At 41.3% G+C, this 17,715-nt stretch overlaps 1 protein-coding gene across 1 annotated transcript in view; it reads right to left on the reverse strand.

Moving 5' to 3' along the window:
• zeb1a (zinc finger E-box binding homeobox 1a) overlaps window positions 1-16,581 on the reverse strand; it is a 64,485-nt gene extending 47,904 nt beyond the window's left edge. Inside the window, exon 1 of the mRNA XM_073492142.1 lies at window positions 16,458-16,581. Coding sequence (XP_073348243.1) covers window positions 16,458-16,515 — 58 coding nt within the window. The 5' untranslated portion in view covers window positions 16,516-16,581. The remainder of the gene's footprint in view (window positions 1-16,457) is intronic.
• Window positions 16,582-17,715: the final 1,134 nt, after the last annotated feature.

The raw sequence follows: 17,715 nt of genomic DNA on the forward strand, positions 1-17,715 counted from the left end.
GCAGCCCCAAACTCAAGGATATTTAATTCACTACCATAAAGCCAAACATTCACATACAAGACAAAAATTATATCTGGGTTGGGAATATTTGCCAAGATCAGATTCCACATCCATTTTTTTTTTTATCCAAACTGATTCTTGATTCAGTAAAAAGAAAGGGAGGCTGTTTTTTCTGGCTCCTACAGTGTGCCAAGCCATTGCCTCCTTTCCTTTTCACACTGAATGGCAAATGAAACATAACTGATGGGTGAGCTAACTGGTTTTGATGAGGGTCATTGTCTGAAAAAAAAGTAGAGAAAGGTGTGTAGTATGTAGTAGCATTTTATGTCATTTTTTGAGTTAACTGCCTTAACTTAGCACTCTTCTTTTGGCAATAATGAGATAAAAAAGTTCAATTAACTGTGCAACATCATGGGGGTAGGAGATATTCCCACAACATTAAGTTTTTAACTGACAACAATTAATATAAATCCAGATATGGAACAAGTAGTGAAGATATTGAAGTTTGGTGCTCACAGAATCTTTGGCTGACTTCTGTCTTTTCTGTTCGACTGCTGAAGGCAGAGCGACTGGTGACTACTGTAATGAGCCTTTCCACACGCTCACTACAGGTTGGTGAGATTAACTCCCAAGTATCTCTGAGCTCACATTAAGATGCCTGCTGCATGAGACCAGACGGGGAAAACGAAAACAAAGAGTGTTGATGAAACCCAGTCAAGATGTGAAAGCTGCAGCCTCGGAGCTGCACCTGTGCCAATTCTCTGATACCGATAACCCAAAAAGGAAAACTGCAGCTCAGCCAAACTCCTGCTTAGGTTTCATACTTGATGAGGGCAGGAAATTGAACTTTTTTCTTATCAATTACACTGGCTGGTGGTCTCCAAAAGTCAGCAGCTAATTTGGAGTAACACATCCAATTTAACAATCGAAATCTTAAAATTGTATAATTTTAATGCCAAGAAAGTAGGTACTGGCTTCAGTAACATCAGACAAACTGTATGGTGCCATTTTAAGGGGTTTTCTGGTTGATTTTTTTACAATTTAAAACAAGTCCCCATCTAGTTCAGTTGTATAGGACAATGCTGCATAATGTTTTTCTGTGAAGCTCCAGAAAGGTTTTGTTGACTTTGAAACTTAACCTGACTTCCATCGGAATTGGGGTGAGTAGATAATGACTAAACTTCCATTTTAGGGTGAAGTCTTCCTTTAAAAATATCATCTTTTTGTTGAAAATTAAGTAAATAAGATAGAAATGTTGCAATCAGTCGAATCACAACAAGGCCTCACAATGACCACCAGTCTAAAGGAAACCCTGTAAGAACACTCAGCAGACCCCCTCAGTCACATCCTGCCATAACAAACACACCTCCTTTAAAGTAAACAAGCCACACAATCTTTACCTCACACACACACATTATTGTTTATGGTTGATAACTTCAGTCTGGTAACAACAAGGCTTCTCAATATAGACAAGTATGGTGACGCAAATGGCTTCAAAGATGAAGGTGTGTTGCCCCACAGGTTTCCTTCAGTGAAGGCAGAGGGAGCCAAAATCCCTCCGAGCGGTAGCAGCACGAAACACAGAAACAAAATGATGAGAAAGCCTGCAGTGTCGTTTGTCCACATCTCTTGTAGACTGAACAGCTGACACCTCAGCAGTCGCGCTGCAGCGGCAACACCGTTGCCAAAACTGCTTTGATCAACAAAAATCTACCAAAGTGGATAAGCACAGTGGCATTCTCAGTGACAGCAGAGATCCTGAGTGCTCAGCAGAAAAAAAGAGTAACAATTACAGAGGGAAGGCACACTGGATGTGATATATGTACAATAACGCAGTGAAAACAGCAGGAATACTGGAAGATTTGGTGATTGTCTTAATCCAAAATGCCTTGAAGTTTCATGAGTTAATACTACACTAGAGCTGCCATCAACAAATATTTTCATCATCATTTAATTAGTCTCTCAATTAATCTACTAATTGTGTGGTCAGAAAAGAGTGCAATATGCCATTTCCTAAAGCCCAAGGATATATTTTCAAATTGGTTGCTCTAAAACCCAGATATTCAATTTACCATTACATAAGATTAAAAAAAAAAACTGCCTTTAGCAATAAACTATTCAATCAAACCACACAAGGAAATGAAACCTGAAACCCTGTAGTGCTGGTGCGAGTATCATTTCCCAAGGAGATGCACAATAACCACCAGAAATCACACATCATAACTGAACGTCAATTTACTTGCAATCCTGTAAAAACATTAGTGCCACATAATTTCCCTGGGAAATACAAGATGCAATCTTATATAGAAGAGCTTCATCAACTCACAGCAAAGGGCACAGTCATGATTCGTATTAATGGAGGGCGAAATCCAGTCTGTTATCTTTCCTGTCTCTGTCAAATGTTTCTCCATCAAACAATCAAACAGCTTGAGAGAAACAGTTGGCTTTCAGTAGGTGGTATTCTTTGTTCAGCCATGTTGGCTATTAGGGCTGCATATTTTCCACACTGTATCCACACCAACGTAAGGCCAAACACTGCCAAAGATGCAGCTACTAAATACTTGGGACTTGGACGGGGTGTTTACTGTATGCTCAGTTTGTAAGGAAAGCCATCTTAAATCAGCTCTGATTCAGTGTTGTCAAACAATTAAACTTTTTCATAGGCTCTGTATTTCCCTGTTCTACCTGATGAGCTGGATCAGGCACGTTCAGCCATTTGTTTTTTTTTTTGTCGTGGAAACAATTTGTTTTGTCAATAAAATGTAGAGAAAGTGTGAAAAATGGGCACAACATGTCCTGAGAGCCCCAGTTGGCAATTGGATAATGAGCTAATCTTCACATTTTAGAAGATGTAATCAGTGAATATTCGGTACTTTTGCTTAAATACTTACACTATGTTATTAATCATTTATTTCATATTTGATTGTAATCAACTATAAATAGTTTCAGCATTATTGGCTATCACTGCTCCTGTTAGCTGCTAGTTTTTCTTCTTTCTATTCCAAACAAGCACAAAATGTTACAACAGTAAACATCAAACACTTTAGAGGATGTTTCCCAGAGAGCTGACGTCAAACATCACATTTTTCCATTTCATGGCCTGGCTATAGTAAGACTCAGTGTTGTGTCACATGAATCACTGATAGCGGAGTGTATTTAGATAAAAACCTTGTGCAGTATGACTTTCAGGACCTGCCAACACCCTGTCAGGAGCCACTGTGGGGTGGTAATGCTGTTGTTATCACAGCTACGGTGCAAACGTGTTGCTTCAAGCCTACAGCTCATCAAAAACCAAACGCTCTTCAGGCTCAGCAGCCGCCTCAATTACAGAAGCATCATCCCCGGTTCTGTCGTCCTTCCATCCATCCAGTCTGGGTGTAATTCATCAGGGCTGGGTGGCCTCCATTAGCGATCCTCCGCAGGGACAGGACAGCCTCTAAAGCACAGCACTCAGAGAGCGCACTGGGGCCCCGCACTTTACCCTAACAGCTTCATCAACTGTGCATCCCTAGAGCCAGACACACACGCTTACAGCGAACACACACACACACACACACACACACACACACACACACACACAACACACATACACACACAACCTCTGGAGGGCCCAATTAGCAGCCATCACCTGTAATTCAATAACAACACTCCCTTTCTTTCAGCCTCTCCAGCTCTCTCTTTCACCCAACCGTGAATTTGCTTGCATGATTTAAAAAAAGGATGACTGCTAATGTTCTCTGACATCAACAAACAAATCCAAATCTACTCTGACAGCTTATTAAGGGCTTTGAATAGACACCCATATTTTGTTTGCAAGCAAGAGGTGTCCTCCACTTCGTCTCCCTCTTTCCTCCCGGTGTTCACTTTTATAAGCGTCATATATCATCCCTCTGGCTCCACACACTGCAAATCAAGCCCACAGGACACAGGATGGAGAAAAGACTCAAAGAGAGGATCCACATCTCAACTCAGCTTCTAATCAAATCCTCTGTTCCATTTCAACGTGTTCACTCACCATCCGCTCTGCGTGGTGGAAGAGGGGAAACAGAGAGACAGCAGCTATCCAACTAGGACCAAATATAACATCCCAATAAATAAAGAGAAACCTGTTCCATGAATGTAAACAGAACCACAGTATAGTGGTGCATCATAATAAGTAGACAGCTCCACACCAAGTGGAGTCAGAAATGGCCATATTTAGACGAGAGGGTGGACCTTGAGAGGATATCCTGATTAGATCTGATTGAGAACACGTTGACACGCTGTGGAAGTGACTCGTCAATCACAAGGTCTCCACATCCTAAAGCATAACCTGCTTTCGTCTATTCTACTGTAAAGGGTCCATAATTTACAAAAATAACATCATGTTGTATTGAAGAAGACTTGAAACTAGCGTTTGAGACCATTAACTCATGAAGGAACTGTTTATTAAGGTAATAAATCAAGTGAGAAGTAAGGTGCTGTCAGGAACTGAACCAGGAACCAGTGTTAATCTACCAGTTATCTCCTTGATTAATCAATTTATTCTTTGGGAGGTTACTATAATTACTTGTTCTGTCCAACCAAGAATCCAAAACCCCAAGATGTTTAATTTACAATGATAACAAGCACAGGAAATGAGCAAATCTTCACATTTGAGACGCCCTAAACTATCAAATGTTTTGCATTTTTGCTTGAAAAATGACAATAATATCAATAATCAATTATCAACAGTTTTCAATACATATTCTGTCAATTGACTGATGGATGAATTGACAAATTGATTCAGCTCTAATTCGTGGCGATTAAACCTGGGAAAGCAGGATGATGCACCCATCAGTGTTACTCTATATGCAGAGATCCTCTGACATGTGGGAGCTGCAAATAATCATGTTTAAATTCCTTGGGAAACTGAATCACAGAATTGTTTTCTGCTCCAACCCAACAACGTAAAAGTAAATAAATGCAGAGAAACTTAAATGGCATGGTAAATGGTTTCCCCTGACTTAACTTTAAAAAAGCTATGATATGAAAAACAAGGAAACACAACCCAAGAGAAATGAACACACCAACTCAATGCTAAACACACCAGCAAGCTTTAGGCTCATGAGAAGCAAGAGGGAGCCTTACTCTTTGTATCAACAAGAGGTTATTAAGAACAGACATTTCCCCAAATCCCTTGTAACAACCCCACAGAGGGGCATGGTTGAATTCAATCCAGGGCAGGTATATAAATAATTCTAGCCAACTATTTTTTGAACAGTGAGGTGATTATGCCTCTTTACTTAGTGCAACATGTCTCATATTTTCAGTACTGTCCAATTTAATTTTCTGTTTCAAGAAAGAATGAAATATTTCACCAAATGTTGCCATTTCTGAGTGATTCCTCATTGATGCACACCATGATCTGAGACAAAAGACTCTGAGACTAAACCCCTCTGCTGTGCTTCTAATCTAATTCTCTACTCCACTCCCACCTGTCCTGCTGCTGCTCTACCCACTGAGGTCTCTGGGGGGTCTTTAGTAAGTCCAGGCCCCTCCTAACCCACCTGTCCACTGCTCATGATTTATGTCTCCTGGGACCACTGGGAGGTCGCCTCCCCTGCTCCTACAGTAGGTTTTATATCATACCTTTATTCAATCACAAATAAATTGGATGCTTCCCAGAATTCTTTGGTTAGGGTTGTGGTTTTATAAAGCTTTGGTTTGCTAAAGTAATGAAATGTGAAATCAGAATAAATAACCCACTGCGGTTCTTTAAGTTATTTTAATACATAATGTTCCTATGAAAACATTCTTGTTCCTGTAAAAAGGCATGTGAGCACGGTAAAAGGATACGCCATAGTTCATGCCTAAAGAAACATTTTCCATTACTATATACTGTAGAACTTTAATAAGCATGTGGTGCTTTTTAGATTAAAAACCTTATTCAACGGTGTCATGGTCAAAACAGTATAGACTACAGAAATCTCACCAGGGTCAGTAGCTTTGAGTCTTTTCATAAAACTGACAAGCTCAGTAATCATAGTAATTTTCACATATGTCCAACAAGTGACTGAACTTGAATTTTCTGAAATCTAGGGACTGACTTTTATATTTGTTGGGTCCGTTATCTTTTTTGATGCTTTACCCAACATCAGGAGTGTTCAAATTAAGTAGGACTGCTAATTCCCTAAACAGTAGTTGTTTTAAGAACATTTGATTTGAGGACTGCAACTTAAGATTAATCAATCTAAAGTCTATCAATTGTCATAAACTAGTGAAAAATGCCCAGCTTAACTTCAGAAAGCCTCAAATGACAAAAAAAAAGTCCAAAAAAATTCAGTTTCCTGTCACATACGACAAAGGAAAGCAGAAAATGTTTAGGACTTTTGCAGGAAAAATTGTAAACAGTTAATCAATATCAAGTCGGATGACTAACTAATCAATTATTCCACCAGTTGTTTAACCTTGGCTTGATTCTATGACTAAATAACACAGATGGCTTTTTATGAAGGAGAACAATATTTCAGAGACAAAAGTAGAGGTCATACTGTAATGTGAAATTGTGCTTCAACTTTGTACAGTTTCTCTGTTTTCCTTTGTGTATCCACTTCAATATTCAGCTCCTTCTCTCCTCTCAGTGCCACATTTCTTTTCATCTTTGCTTTACTGCACCTGTTCCTTTTTGGTTTACCTCTGAGATGTGTCCCAATTTTAATGGAATCGCATCAAAACGAGTAGCCTATCACAGGCAAGCGACATCCCAATTCAATGACCAACATGCACAGGACTACGGCTCAACTTAAGTCTCTACTGTACAGCGCCCGTATCTGTGCCTTGGTGTTGTGCCTGGAGGCAGGCAGCAGCTTTGGGCTGATCTTTTGCTGCTTTCCTCTGAGCTCGAGGATCCGGCGGCCTCTGTTCTGCTTCTCAGGCGGCAGGAGAAAAAAGAGAATGGAGGATGGCAGGATATGCAAATTGTGCCACCACCAAAGGAGAGGGAGAGGAGTTTCCCACCGGCTGAGTGTGAAAGAGTGCTCCCCCTCTCCCACACACAGGACTTTGAATAGGACTCTTTCTTTTGACACACACTGGCCTGCATGCACACATGCATAAGCCACACAATCACACAAACGTATGGATAAACTGATTTAACACTCATGCAAATGCACACATGTACTCGTGGGAGTTTTAACACACACTATACTGTAGAAGTTTATACACACACATAGATGGTGCAAGATTGATGCTGGTCAGCAGCAGCAGCAGCAGAATGAACTGGATCCCTTCACCACAGGCCGTTTCATAGCTCAGCCTTGGTTAGCACCACAGTGTAGATTAAAGTTTTAGCTGTTAGCTGCTCGGGGAGCCTCTTGCATACATGAATATTCAGGTGGTTTTAATGAGAATGATGAAAGGCAACAGCAAAGCAGGTTACTTGTGGAAATGGGTTAGGGCCACCTTAAAGAAAAGTACTAAAAACGAGTTTGGCAGTTCCTCTGAGATTTTATGCACCAGTGGCGCTGGAGGTAAATTTCAGTTCTGGTTCCATTTTCAGCTTTGTTTTGAGCGTAGGTGGCAGCGAGCAAACTCCATCTTCATAACATCGATTTTAAACGGCATTGTAAGTTTGGAGGAATTGGTTTTGCTGTAATCTTTTTTTTAATTTAACACAGCAGACGATACATGAAATGGATCTTTTCTACCATTCTTCTTAGCTCCTCATTCTTAGCATATCTTTTATGTTGAATGACTATAACAGCCATCTGAATGAACTCTGAACTCTTCTGTGTGTGTTAATATTTGAATTTATTGGAATTTTGAATTTGTTAATCAAGGGTGCCCAAACTATTTCCATTGGAGGGCCAAAACAAAACATAATGGTGGGCTAAGGGGCAACCACACCGACACTTCTTGCACTGTTTTTTATTGTTAAGATTCAAAATGGTACAAGAATCCAAAGTTCCCTTAAGTGACAGACTCTGCAAAGAGTCATTAACATGCTAACAGTATTATGTATTTATTTATTAAGAAAACATCTGGTGGGCCAAACTGAACCTTTTGGTGGGCCAACTTTGGCCCCAATTTGGGCAGCCCTGGTGTAAATAGATCAATTTCTGTAGTCAAGACATAGAAGTATAAGTATTTCACAACATTGCAAACTAAATGTGTTTTTCCCAACTTTGCCTGAAGGCCCACCTGTCTCCAAAGTTTTTACTACAATTCTTGTTCTGCAGATGTTTTTCAATTAAGGTGTGCACAAACTGATAACTAATGATATACCTGTTAAATGGTATAACACATAAAACATGTTCTAACAAGTTTATGTTCTGACAAATGCATGAAAACTCATTTTTCAGAGGAGAGTTATCTTTAAAAAGTGGCATCTGTGCAGTTAAGACTTTGCGATGTAAAAAAGAAGTAAAGATTTGATGCAAAATAATCTATATTCTGGTATGTTTTCCTACTTTAGTGTTATCTTGATACAGCACAGAGTACACTGAATACACACTTATACTTCCACATTCTTGTCTCACTTGTGCTTTCTGGGGTAACACAAGCTCCAGGGCTGCTCCACTGACCTCTGACCTCTCTGTGGAGGACTGAGAGGGTGAGTGGAGGAGGGGGTTACTTTATAAAATCTAAGATGTCATCACTGGCCACGCAGACAACTTACAGTTATTAGTACTCTATTTAGACTCCTCTGAGTCTGTGCAGTGAAGCCAGAATGACATAATTAGGTGCTTTCAGTTTCATATCAGATCATTTCCCTTCCACCTCCACTAAAAATAGTTCTCTTGTTGGGGGCGTTCATGAGTTGCTGGGGCAAATCACACCTGCGTGACAACAGACATATCTGCGATGGTTGATGTTTTTAGTCATTTGTCATTTGATTGAGGCTTATTTCTGAATAGAATGTGACTGTGGCTGTTTTGTTATGATCCAAACTCTCACTCCTTTATTTAATTTAACCTGTTACAACAGCTTAAACGCTGAACAAGTCAGACGCAGGAGTGTATATCGTTTACACCCCTTTGAAACTAATGCATATGCCTTTATTAGAATGTATTGACTCATCTTTCCACGCCTGATCTGTCAAGGTGCCTTTATCAGCCAGCGTCATCTAATTGAAACGCAACAGCATCAGCAGGACGCGCTGATTCTCCCTCTCAGGCACCATGTTAATGCATGTAAATCCAAACAAGCAGGCCTATGTTGTTATGCAAAGCCTGGAGGAAAGTAGCACTTTCCCACCTTGATGCTAACACACACACACACACACACACACACACACACACACATACACCCTCTCTCTCTCTCTCTCTGACGCATACACACAAACACGCACACACACACATTACTCAATTAGTCACAGAGGCAGCATCAGTAGCCCTGACGCACCTCCCCCTCTGGACCATAAAAGGCAGTGGGAGGGGTTAATGCTGACTTGCTAAAGACATCCTGTAGTGCTTTGTCATTCCACAGGCCCATTTGTGCAGGGGAAACAACACAACACACACACATTCACACACAAACGCACACACACAGCCCCAGGCTCTTCAGCACAAGGAGAAAGTAACATGAATGAATGTGTATCAGTTAGGCCTATCAGCTGCTGTTGACCACAAACAAGTCACGACCATTTCCTTCTGTCACTGCCATCGCCCAAATTAACTACAAAGATGCATAAATATTTTCACTACACTAAAAAAAGAATACACAACTTAAGGCAAACAATTAAAAATCACTAGTCCCTAAGACGTTCCATTTTGTGTAATTGCTACTACATTTACTTAACATGATTATACAACATTGTAACATCTATTATTCATTATCAGACTAATCGAATGAGTGTAACAGGATGAACCCAGCCTATGGCGAGGCCGATTAGCTACAAATTAATGCTTAATAATATCTCAGAGGCAGGACACTCACATGACTCCTCTGCTTTGTAGGATGGCTGTAACTGGAGCCCAAGAATATGGTTCATTCATACAGACACAGAAGACAGAAAAAACATGCTGCACAGTTTATTTAACGTGTGTGTGATTGTATGAGGTGATTAAACCATAGTCCCAAACAGTGAAATACACAGCACTGATTTGAAACAATGAGCTCAACTGAAGGGCCACAGTCCTTATGAGATGATGCAAAGTTTGCTTGTATGATAAGCAAGGCATTAATAAACCATTACAGCTTCAGCATCTGAAGAGGAGAGCTGAACAAACACCACACAGAAATGCTACTCATCTACGCATCAAATGGCAGCAAGCTGATCAAAGAGCCCATTGCCAGAGAGGCAAGAGTATTCCTTTAAACAGTCATTCAAAGCACTTTCATATAAACAAAGTCTGTTTCCCTGATCTGATTTAACTTATATAAAACAGCAGTCAGGGAACAGAGTCAGAGATCTGTTGTAAACACTACACTTGTCAGTTAATGCACCATCACCGCTAGTGAAAATGCTCAATATAATTAAAACAAATCTGAGGATTATCCTGATATCTGCAATTGAACAACTGGTTCCACAACAGAGATCCTATACTTAAAGGTTCCTCAAGTAGCACAATGGAGCTGTTTCTATGAGCGTGTCCACATTTTGCTTACCTCATGCATGCATACAGGTGTGGTGACATACTGTTCAGCCAATTGTGTCAATAGGGGTGACACCACTGGCAGGAGTATTGACAATAACTGATATATACAAATGAATTATTGATCATGTCAATAATGCACATATGATAATGTTGTGTAAATAATCCAGCACCTCGAAAATCATTCCAGTTTCAATCCATTCTCACTTTGATGTAGCAGTGGGCGGTAACGCACCTTAACGGTGGTTGTCTTTTGCCATAAAACAGGAAGATGAAAAAAGAACAAAGAAGACACAGTAACTAGTAAGCTAGCTACTACCACAGATTGGGTTACTGCTACGTAAAATTATGTTGGAGGAGATGACAGACAAGCGAGACACTCTACACAGTGCGGGTAGATATTGTGAAAATATCGTTATCATGAAATATATGATAATGACATCACATAGTGAAAAAATTATATCCTGACACCTCTATGTGTCTTTTGGACACTGAACGTAAGCTGCTAATGTTAGCCTTTGTAAGCCCTAGCCTTAAGATAGCTATCTAGCTTGGACTACGCTGGTATCAATCCATAGTGAATTTTTTTTGTTTTATTCTTCCATTGATAAGTCAGATTACACTCTACACTAGCTCTGGTTTTTAAAAATGGGGGTCATAAGGTTTTAGTCAGTCCTTTGTCACAACAAAGTAGTTCTTAGTTCTAGACCAGCAAAGTATTGGTGCCACTCTTGAACCAGTTTTCCTGGTCAAGAGCCAGTTCTTTGGTTGTCAAAATGCAAAGAACTGGTTCAAGTATAGGCACTGGTTTTGAACCGGCCCTTGAACTGCCTTGGTGGAAAAGGGGTAACAGTGTGTTTTGGAGAGTAACTCTGAATACAAACAAAATATTTGTTTGTTTACAAGAAAACTCCACAGAGCCCTTTTAAACACTCAACCATTCCCTTGTTTCTCCAACACCCTCCTCCACAGGACAGGCAGACAGACGCTGGTGAAGGCCCAGGCACTGGCAGGCCTGTACGTATGAGCCGTCCAAGCCTGGGAGTAGGCTGCTGTGTTTATCCTGTCAAGGTATGTTAACACCAGGCCGCATTCCTGTAGTCCCTAAATTGCAGTGTTAGATTACAGCCCAGCTGAGAGCACACTCGTACACACACAAACATGCTGCACTTTAAAGTAAGCGGAAGGGCGTTGGATGACGAAGTTGTGACCGAAGTGGCAGCAGCAACGGGAGGTGCACATCGAGGGCCGACACCTGCCATTTACAGAAGAAGTGCAGACGATTAACATGTGGTGGAGCTGAAGCGAGTTCATTACAGCCATTAGGTTACTTTATACTTTCTCCTCCCTCCCTTCTTCTTGGTGCAGATGTAAATATATACTAACTTTACAAATACAGGAGTAACTTTTTCATATACTGTGCATAATCCTATAACTTGGGGTCTCTGCAGGTCTATGGCCAAATGACACCCATCATTTCCTGGGCTTTTATACCAGCATGTTTACAGCTGGTATAAAAGCTGTTGCCTGATGGGAAATCTTGTCTGTAAGGAAGTAAAGACACACCAAGTGACGGTCAACTATACATAAATCCAGTCAGGATAGTCTGTTTAGATAGGTGAGAACAATGTCACCTGAACATACGGACGCAGAGATGCATAAAAATGAGTCGCGTCTCAAACAAACTGCAATGTGTCTCATCATGAATGAGATCATAACTACAGGAAATGACTCCAAAATACAAGGTTTTATAGCCCAGCGTTGCTCATGCATGAGAAAAAATATTCAAGGACAAACTGCAGTCTGAACTGATGATCACATCTTGCCTTTTGTGCATGTGTTTCTTAGTATTTTAAACACCAGAGAAACTACTACAGCAAAGAGCTCAAACAATGTTTACCTTAAATTACATGGACTGGAAGTAGATTTATTTTCACCCCGACACTGCCTCTAACCAGCAGGAGTTACAGATTACCTAATCCGTCTGCTAACGATCTACTAATGACTTTGTTAACTGTTCTGGTTCACTAGAGCACAAGTGTCCTATGGGAAACTAAAATGACAAAAAAATGTAGGGCCAAGTTTGACACTATAGTTTGGACCCAAGAAAACAAGTCTGAGTGCGCCTGTAAAACTCTACATAATCCTTTGCTTTATAATGTTCTCAGACTGTAATCCATGATAATAAACAAGGTTCAGCAAAACTCTCAAGTGAGAAGAGATGGGTCCAAGGCCTACCTGCCATTACTCCAGATTTCTCCCTACCTTTAACCCTTTCTCCCACTGTGCTCCCGATTGATAATTTCTCACGTTAATCTAATAATAATGATACAAATGAAATGTGTGTTTCTCCATTCCTGTGTGGGATATGTGTCGTCATACCTGGCAACCCAACCCAGAGGCAGATGTGAGCGTGCACAAACGACCCTGCCCGATGTGCGTCACTCATGATGAGTAAACGCGTACAGAGAAGAAATACTGTTCTAAATTTCACTCCACTAGGTGCAGATCTTCCTCTATTGTGATTTAAATCTTAGATGTTGACTTGAAATCGCATTTTTTAACAATTTGCATGTTTTTTAAACTTCATTCACTTTAAACAACAAGTTTAAGACTCTTTAAAAATAATTTTACTTTCACATCCTTGCATTTATTCGATTAATCTGTGATGGTGGGTTAAATGCAGGCGGGGGCGTTGAAGGTTGGCCATTTGTGGATAACCCAGAAAATCTGCCTCTTTTTCACAGCCTAATGTTGGCAGGTATGGTCCCAGGGACATCTGGGGGGGCATTAGGAGTAGAGCTGAAATTACTAGTTGATTATTGATTAGTCAGTTAAAGCAGGAATACAATTGGCTATTTTGATCATCGTTTAAATCAATACATCGTTTAATAAGTCATTTACTAAGCTTTGGTTCCAGCTTCTCAGATGTTAGAATTTGCAGCTTCTTTGTTATATGTAGAAATCAGTGAACTGAACATCTTGTCTTTTTGCTTTTGTACTGTTGTATGGAGCTATTATATGATGTCTTAACACTATAATCTGATGTTTTGCAAGCAAAGTAATTACATTAAGGACATCATTTATTGGTTAATTGGTGATTAAGTAACCATTGAGCCAAATCTCCTCATGATTATTATGAAGTATTCAAATGTGTAAAGTGAAATGTATCTACAGTCACCTGAAGAGTGCCATGTCATTTAAAGTAAACCCATATCCGGTCTGTCTGCTCACTTTTTATCACATGGCAGAAAGTTTGTCCACCTTTAGATCAGCATATAAATGAGCTGGATTCATGGAACACAAAGGCAGAATTACCGAGTAAAATGATCATAGGAACTGTTTAGGAAATTGCACAAATTGAAGCTTTTGTGATGGTGTGGCTGATAGTATCAGCAGCTGTTTGCCACATCATGGTGACGACAGACTGGAGGTCATGGTACATTAGCACAGGCTAATATGTGGCACATCAGCTCCTTTGAAATCCAAAAAAGGAGAGAACAGGCTGTGGACGAGCAGCTTGTGTCGTGTGGGTGACAACTAATAAAAACACACGTTTGAATTGAGGCAGGATGGAAAATGAAACGAAGCTGAGTTTCACTTGCAGCAGATGAAAGCGGTGCGCACTGAGCCAAGGCACCTTTTGCCATCTTGATTGTGCAGGATGCGCTCCTTCCCATATAAAAACCTCATTCAACGTTATATTTTTGGAAAAAGGACGAAACGAGACCCCCAGGGATGCTCTCATGAAACACCTGAGCCTCACACGGCGGGGATATCACCAGGAAATCGGTTAAAATACACCTTTATAGGTGTTGCATCACCTTGCGTACCTGGCTGTCTCCGGTCCAGAAAAAAAAAACAGCAACCCCGCCTTCACTGCAGTAATGGTACTGACCGCCATTCCCTTCCGCACACCGCTCAGGAAATTGTATAACGAATTACCGCAACACAATAGATGGAAACGAGGGGTTTGACGGTGAGACCTATAAGCGCAGTTATTGTGAGACACGGTGGAGAATAACGGAGGTATAACCACCTTATGCACCGCTCATTTTCCGTGCAGACACACACACGCAGAGCTGCAGAGTGCACTCGACCAAACAAGGCAGCCAGCTCACACACACACACACGCACACACTCAAAAAATAAATACATAAAAGAGAAGATAACACATGCACAAGTGGGTCAGAAATGAGTGCCGATGAGATAAATCCCGCGAGAATGAAGGGAGGCGAGCATCCATGCGATGCTGGCATGGCACACACGGTGAAAAACTACACAAAAAAAAATCATCTCTACCTGCACAAGTTGACATTTGGAGCGGTTTTCCAGGCTCTTCGAGAGACTCGGAGCCTTTAGGAGAAGGCGAGCGGATCCTGTTCCGGTAACGGTGTGAGCCGCAGGTGTTATTTCTGTTTATTTCTAGGCCATTTGTCAGCCCCGTTATCCGCGTTCAGGTAAACATGATGATGATGATGGTGATGATGATGATGGCTCCTGTACGGACGCGCAGTCACCGTCGTGTCGTCAGCAGGAGGAGCAAAAAGAAAGGTGCTTTCCAGCCCCTCGGCTCACACACATCATGCCTCATAACGGTGTCTAAAAATATATAAATTTATAGGTTTACTTTTTTTATTGGCTGGTGCGATGTGAGGAGGGGGGAGTACAGGTAAGAAACCGTCCAATGAGGGGGCTCCAGAGGGCTGTGCAAATTTAAAGTTATTACACCTTACATCTAAATCCTATTTTTATATCCATTTCTTGATAACAGGTGGACTTAAAAATACCCGTAGTGTGTGGCGCACACAAACACCTCTTCTGAGATCATTTTTGTAATGATATCATGGAGATAAACTCCCTGTATTAAAGGGTTATTACAACTATATTCCACTTAGATATGGTAATAAAGTGACTCGAAACCTGTGCCCAAAATGCAGCCAAAAAACAACACTATTTTCATCCTTGCAAACGATTCACAAACCCGAATTGACAGGTGCAAAAAGCAACAGCCAAAAATGTGCAATCGGAGCAATTTGCCAGACAATCAACACAAAAACAGCGCCGAATATTTAAAAATTCTAGTTTAATAAAGGTAAGCTGGTGCGGGCAATGAGGAAATGCATGCACGAAGAGAAATATGGCAATCTGCTTCAGGAGGATTAAAAAAACAATTTCCTCTCTTACCTTAACTACGGGAACATGTGGTGCTGCAGTTGTAGCAGGGAGGGGTGAAGCGGACATAAAATAAACATCCCATCTCTTTGCCATCACCGGAGCAGCACTGAGTGAAGTCGACCAAAGCCCATGCAAAAAATCCCATGCATTCACCGCAACAGCACGATTTCCCATCCGGCCACCAACACACACAGATAAAGTTGAATTATTCTGAACGGGAGGGACAAACTGCACCGTCCGGGCCGGAGTGAGCAGCAAGTTAGCACGAAACTAACCCCGCAACAACCTCGCCCTGAAAAACATCACACACTGTAACTACGAACTGCGCTCAACGGGCCACGTTGTTATGTGAAAGCCCCGCAACCTGCCGCCAAGTGTTGCTGTGGGTGGGAAAGTGGCAGAAAAGTACCGAAACAAAGAGAGGAAAAGTGGAGGAAAGTACAAAATACACACGACCATGAAGCGCTCCTCGGGCTGCTATAAGTGACGGATAACGGTTCACTGTCAGGCCGCCCCGTGCACCGCTAGGCGGAGGGAGCAGCCAGCCAGGTATAACGGTACACCACCACACTGGGACATGAACACACCAATACTCCGCAAAACTCCCCGAAACGTGCTCCAACTCACTCCCACAAAGTCTCCAGGAGGACTTCGCCGAGTGAGAAGCTCAGCAGTCGCCGGCCCGGGTCGCCCAGCGGCGGTTACGGAAGAGTTTGGACTTACCGCTGCTCCTCTTCGGGTTCGCCTGTTTTCTGCGCTTACACCTGGGGCCATCCGCCATGATCCTCTCGCTGAGTCTGAAGCGCAGCCGCTCGCGAGTCACCTCCCTCCTCCTCCTCCTCCTGTCTCCCCCCCTCCTCCTCACCCCTCCCCTCCCCTTCCCCTGTCCGCTTTACGACATCACCTTCCCCCCGCAAAACACCTGGTTTGCGACACACTGGGCGCTTTTACGGCATCACCTTCTCAAACACCTCAGCACATGGCCCCTCCTACTGGCCGCACATGGGTGTGTGTTCTTCTGGAAAGCGTTTCCAAACGGTGGTCCTACCGCCCTGACAGGGTCGGCCCAGGACTGTCACTTCGCCCTGCTCCTGCTGACGGCTGAGAAACAGTAAAATACAACAGTGAGGTGTTTCTTTACAGGTGGAAATGCAAAGAAAGGTCTAGTGATAGGGGAAATTGATGTGTACTTGAGTAATTCAATGTTACTCTACTGTATTCTTCAATTCCACTACATTTGAAGGCAATTATTGTGCTTTTTACACCACTGCATATATTTGATGACTTTAATTAGGCCTATGAGTTACTTATTATGATAAACTCTATATATTATAGATTAAAGGTGCTATTTGTAATCTATTTGCTATTTGTTGATTTTTGAGTTTCATTCCCAACTCTGTCAAATACTGACGCATTGGGATTGTAGGTCAGGCCATCCAAATGTGTCAGTATTTGATGAGTTGGGAATGAGAATCAAAATCAGCTCGTCTTACAAATAGGACCTTTTAAGGTGAACTATGTAGTTTTGGGGAAGACATTTTAATCAGAAGAGAAAGATCTTCTTTGACTTCATTGATTGTTTTATGCCTAAACAAACTAAATAAACAAACTCTTTGTTTTTTTAGTTTATTCAGTCATGAAAACAAACTGACCTAAAAGGACAACACAATTTCATACTGTTTTACTCTGTTTATATGTGGCGGACCCTGCCACCTTTCTGGCTTCTGTTCTGGGGACCTTATTTTCCTCTGAGAACAGCCTGTTTATTCAATTATGGAAAAAAATATTTCTGAGTTTGTATTATTATTCTGTTAATATTGTCTGAGTTTCTTCCCCAAAACTACCTTTAAGCTACCCAGCAGTAATATAACGTGTTTAAAAATTAGCTTTCACCTTCACCAGCTGCATCATTAAAGTGATGTACACATTATTCCATCACTAGTTATGTTCCAGAAATATATTTTATTCTGAAAATGGATAT

This window comes from Pagrus major, chromosome 21, assembly GCF_040436345.1.
Source record: "Pagrus major chromosome 21, Pma_NU_1.0".
Classification (NCBI taxonomy): domain Eukaryota; kingdom Metazoa; phylum Chordata; class Actinopteri; order Spariformes; family Sparidae; genus Pagrus; species Pagrus major.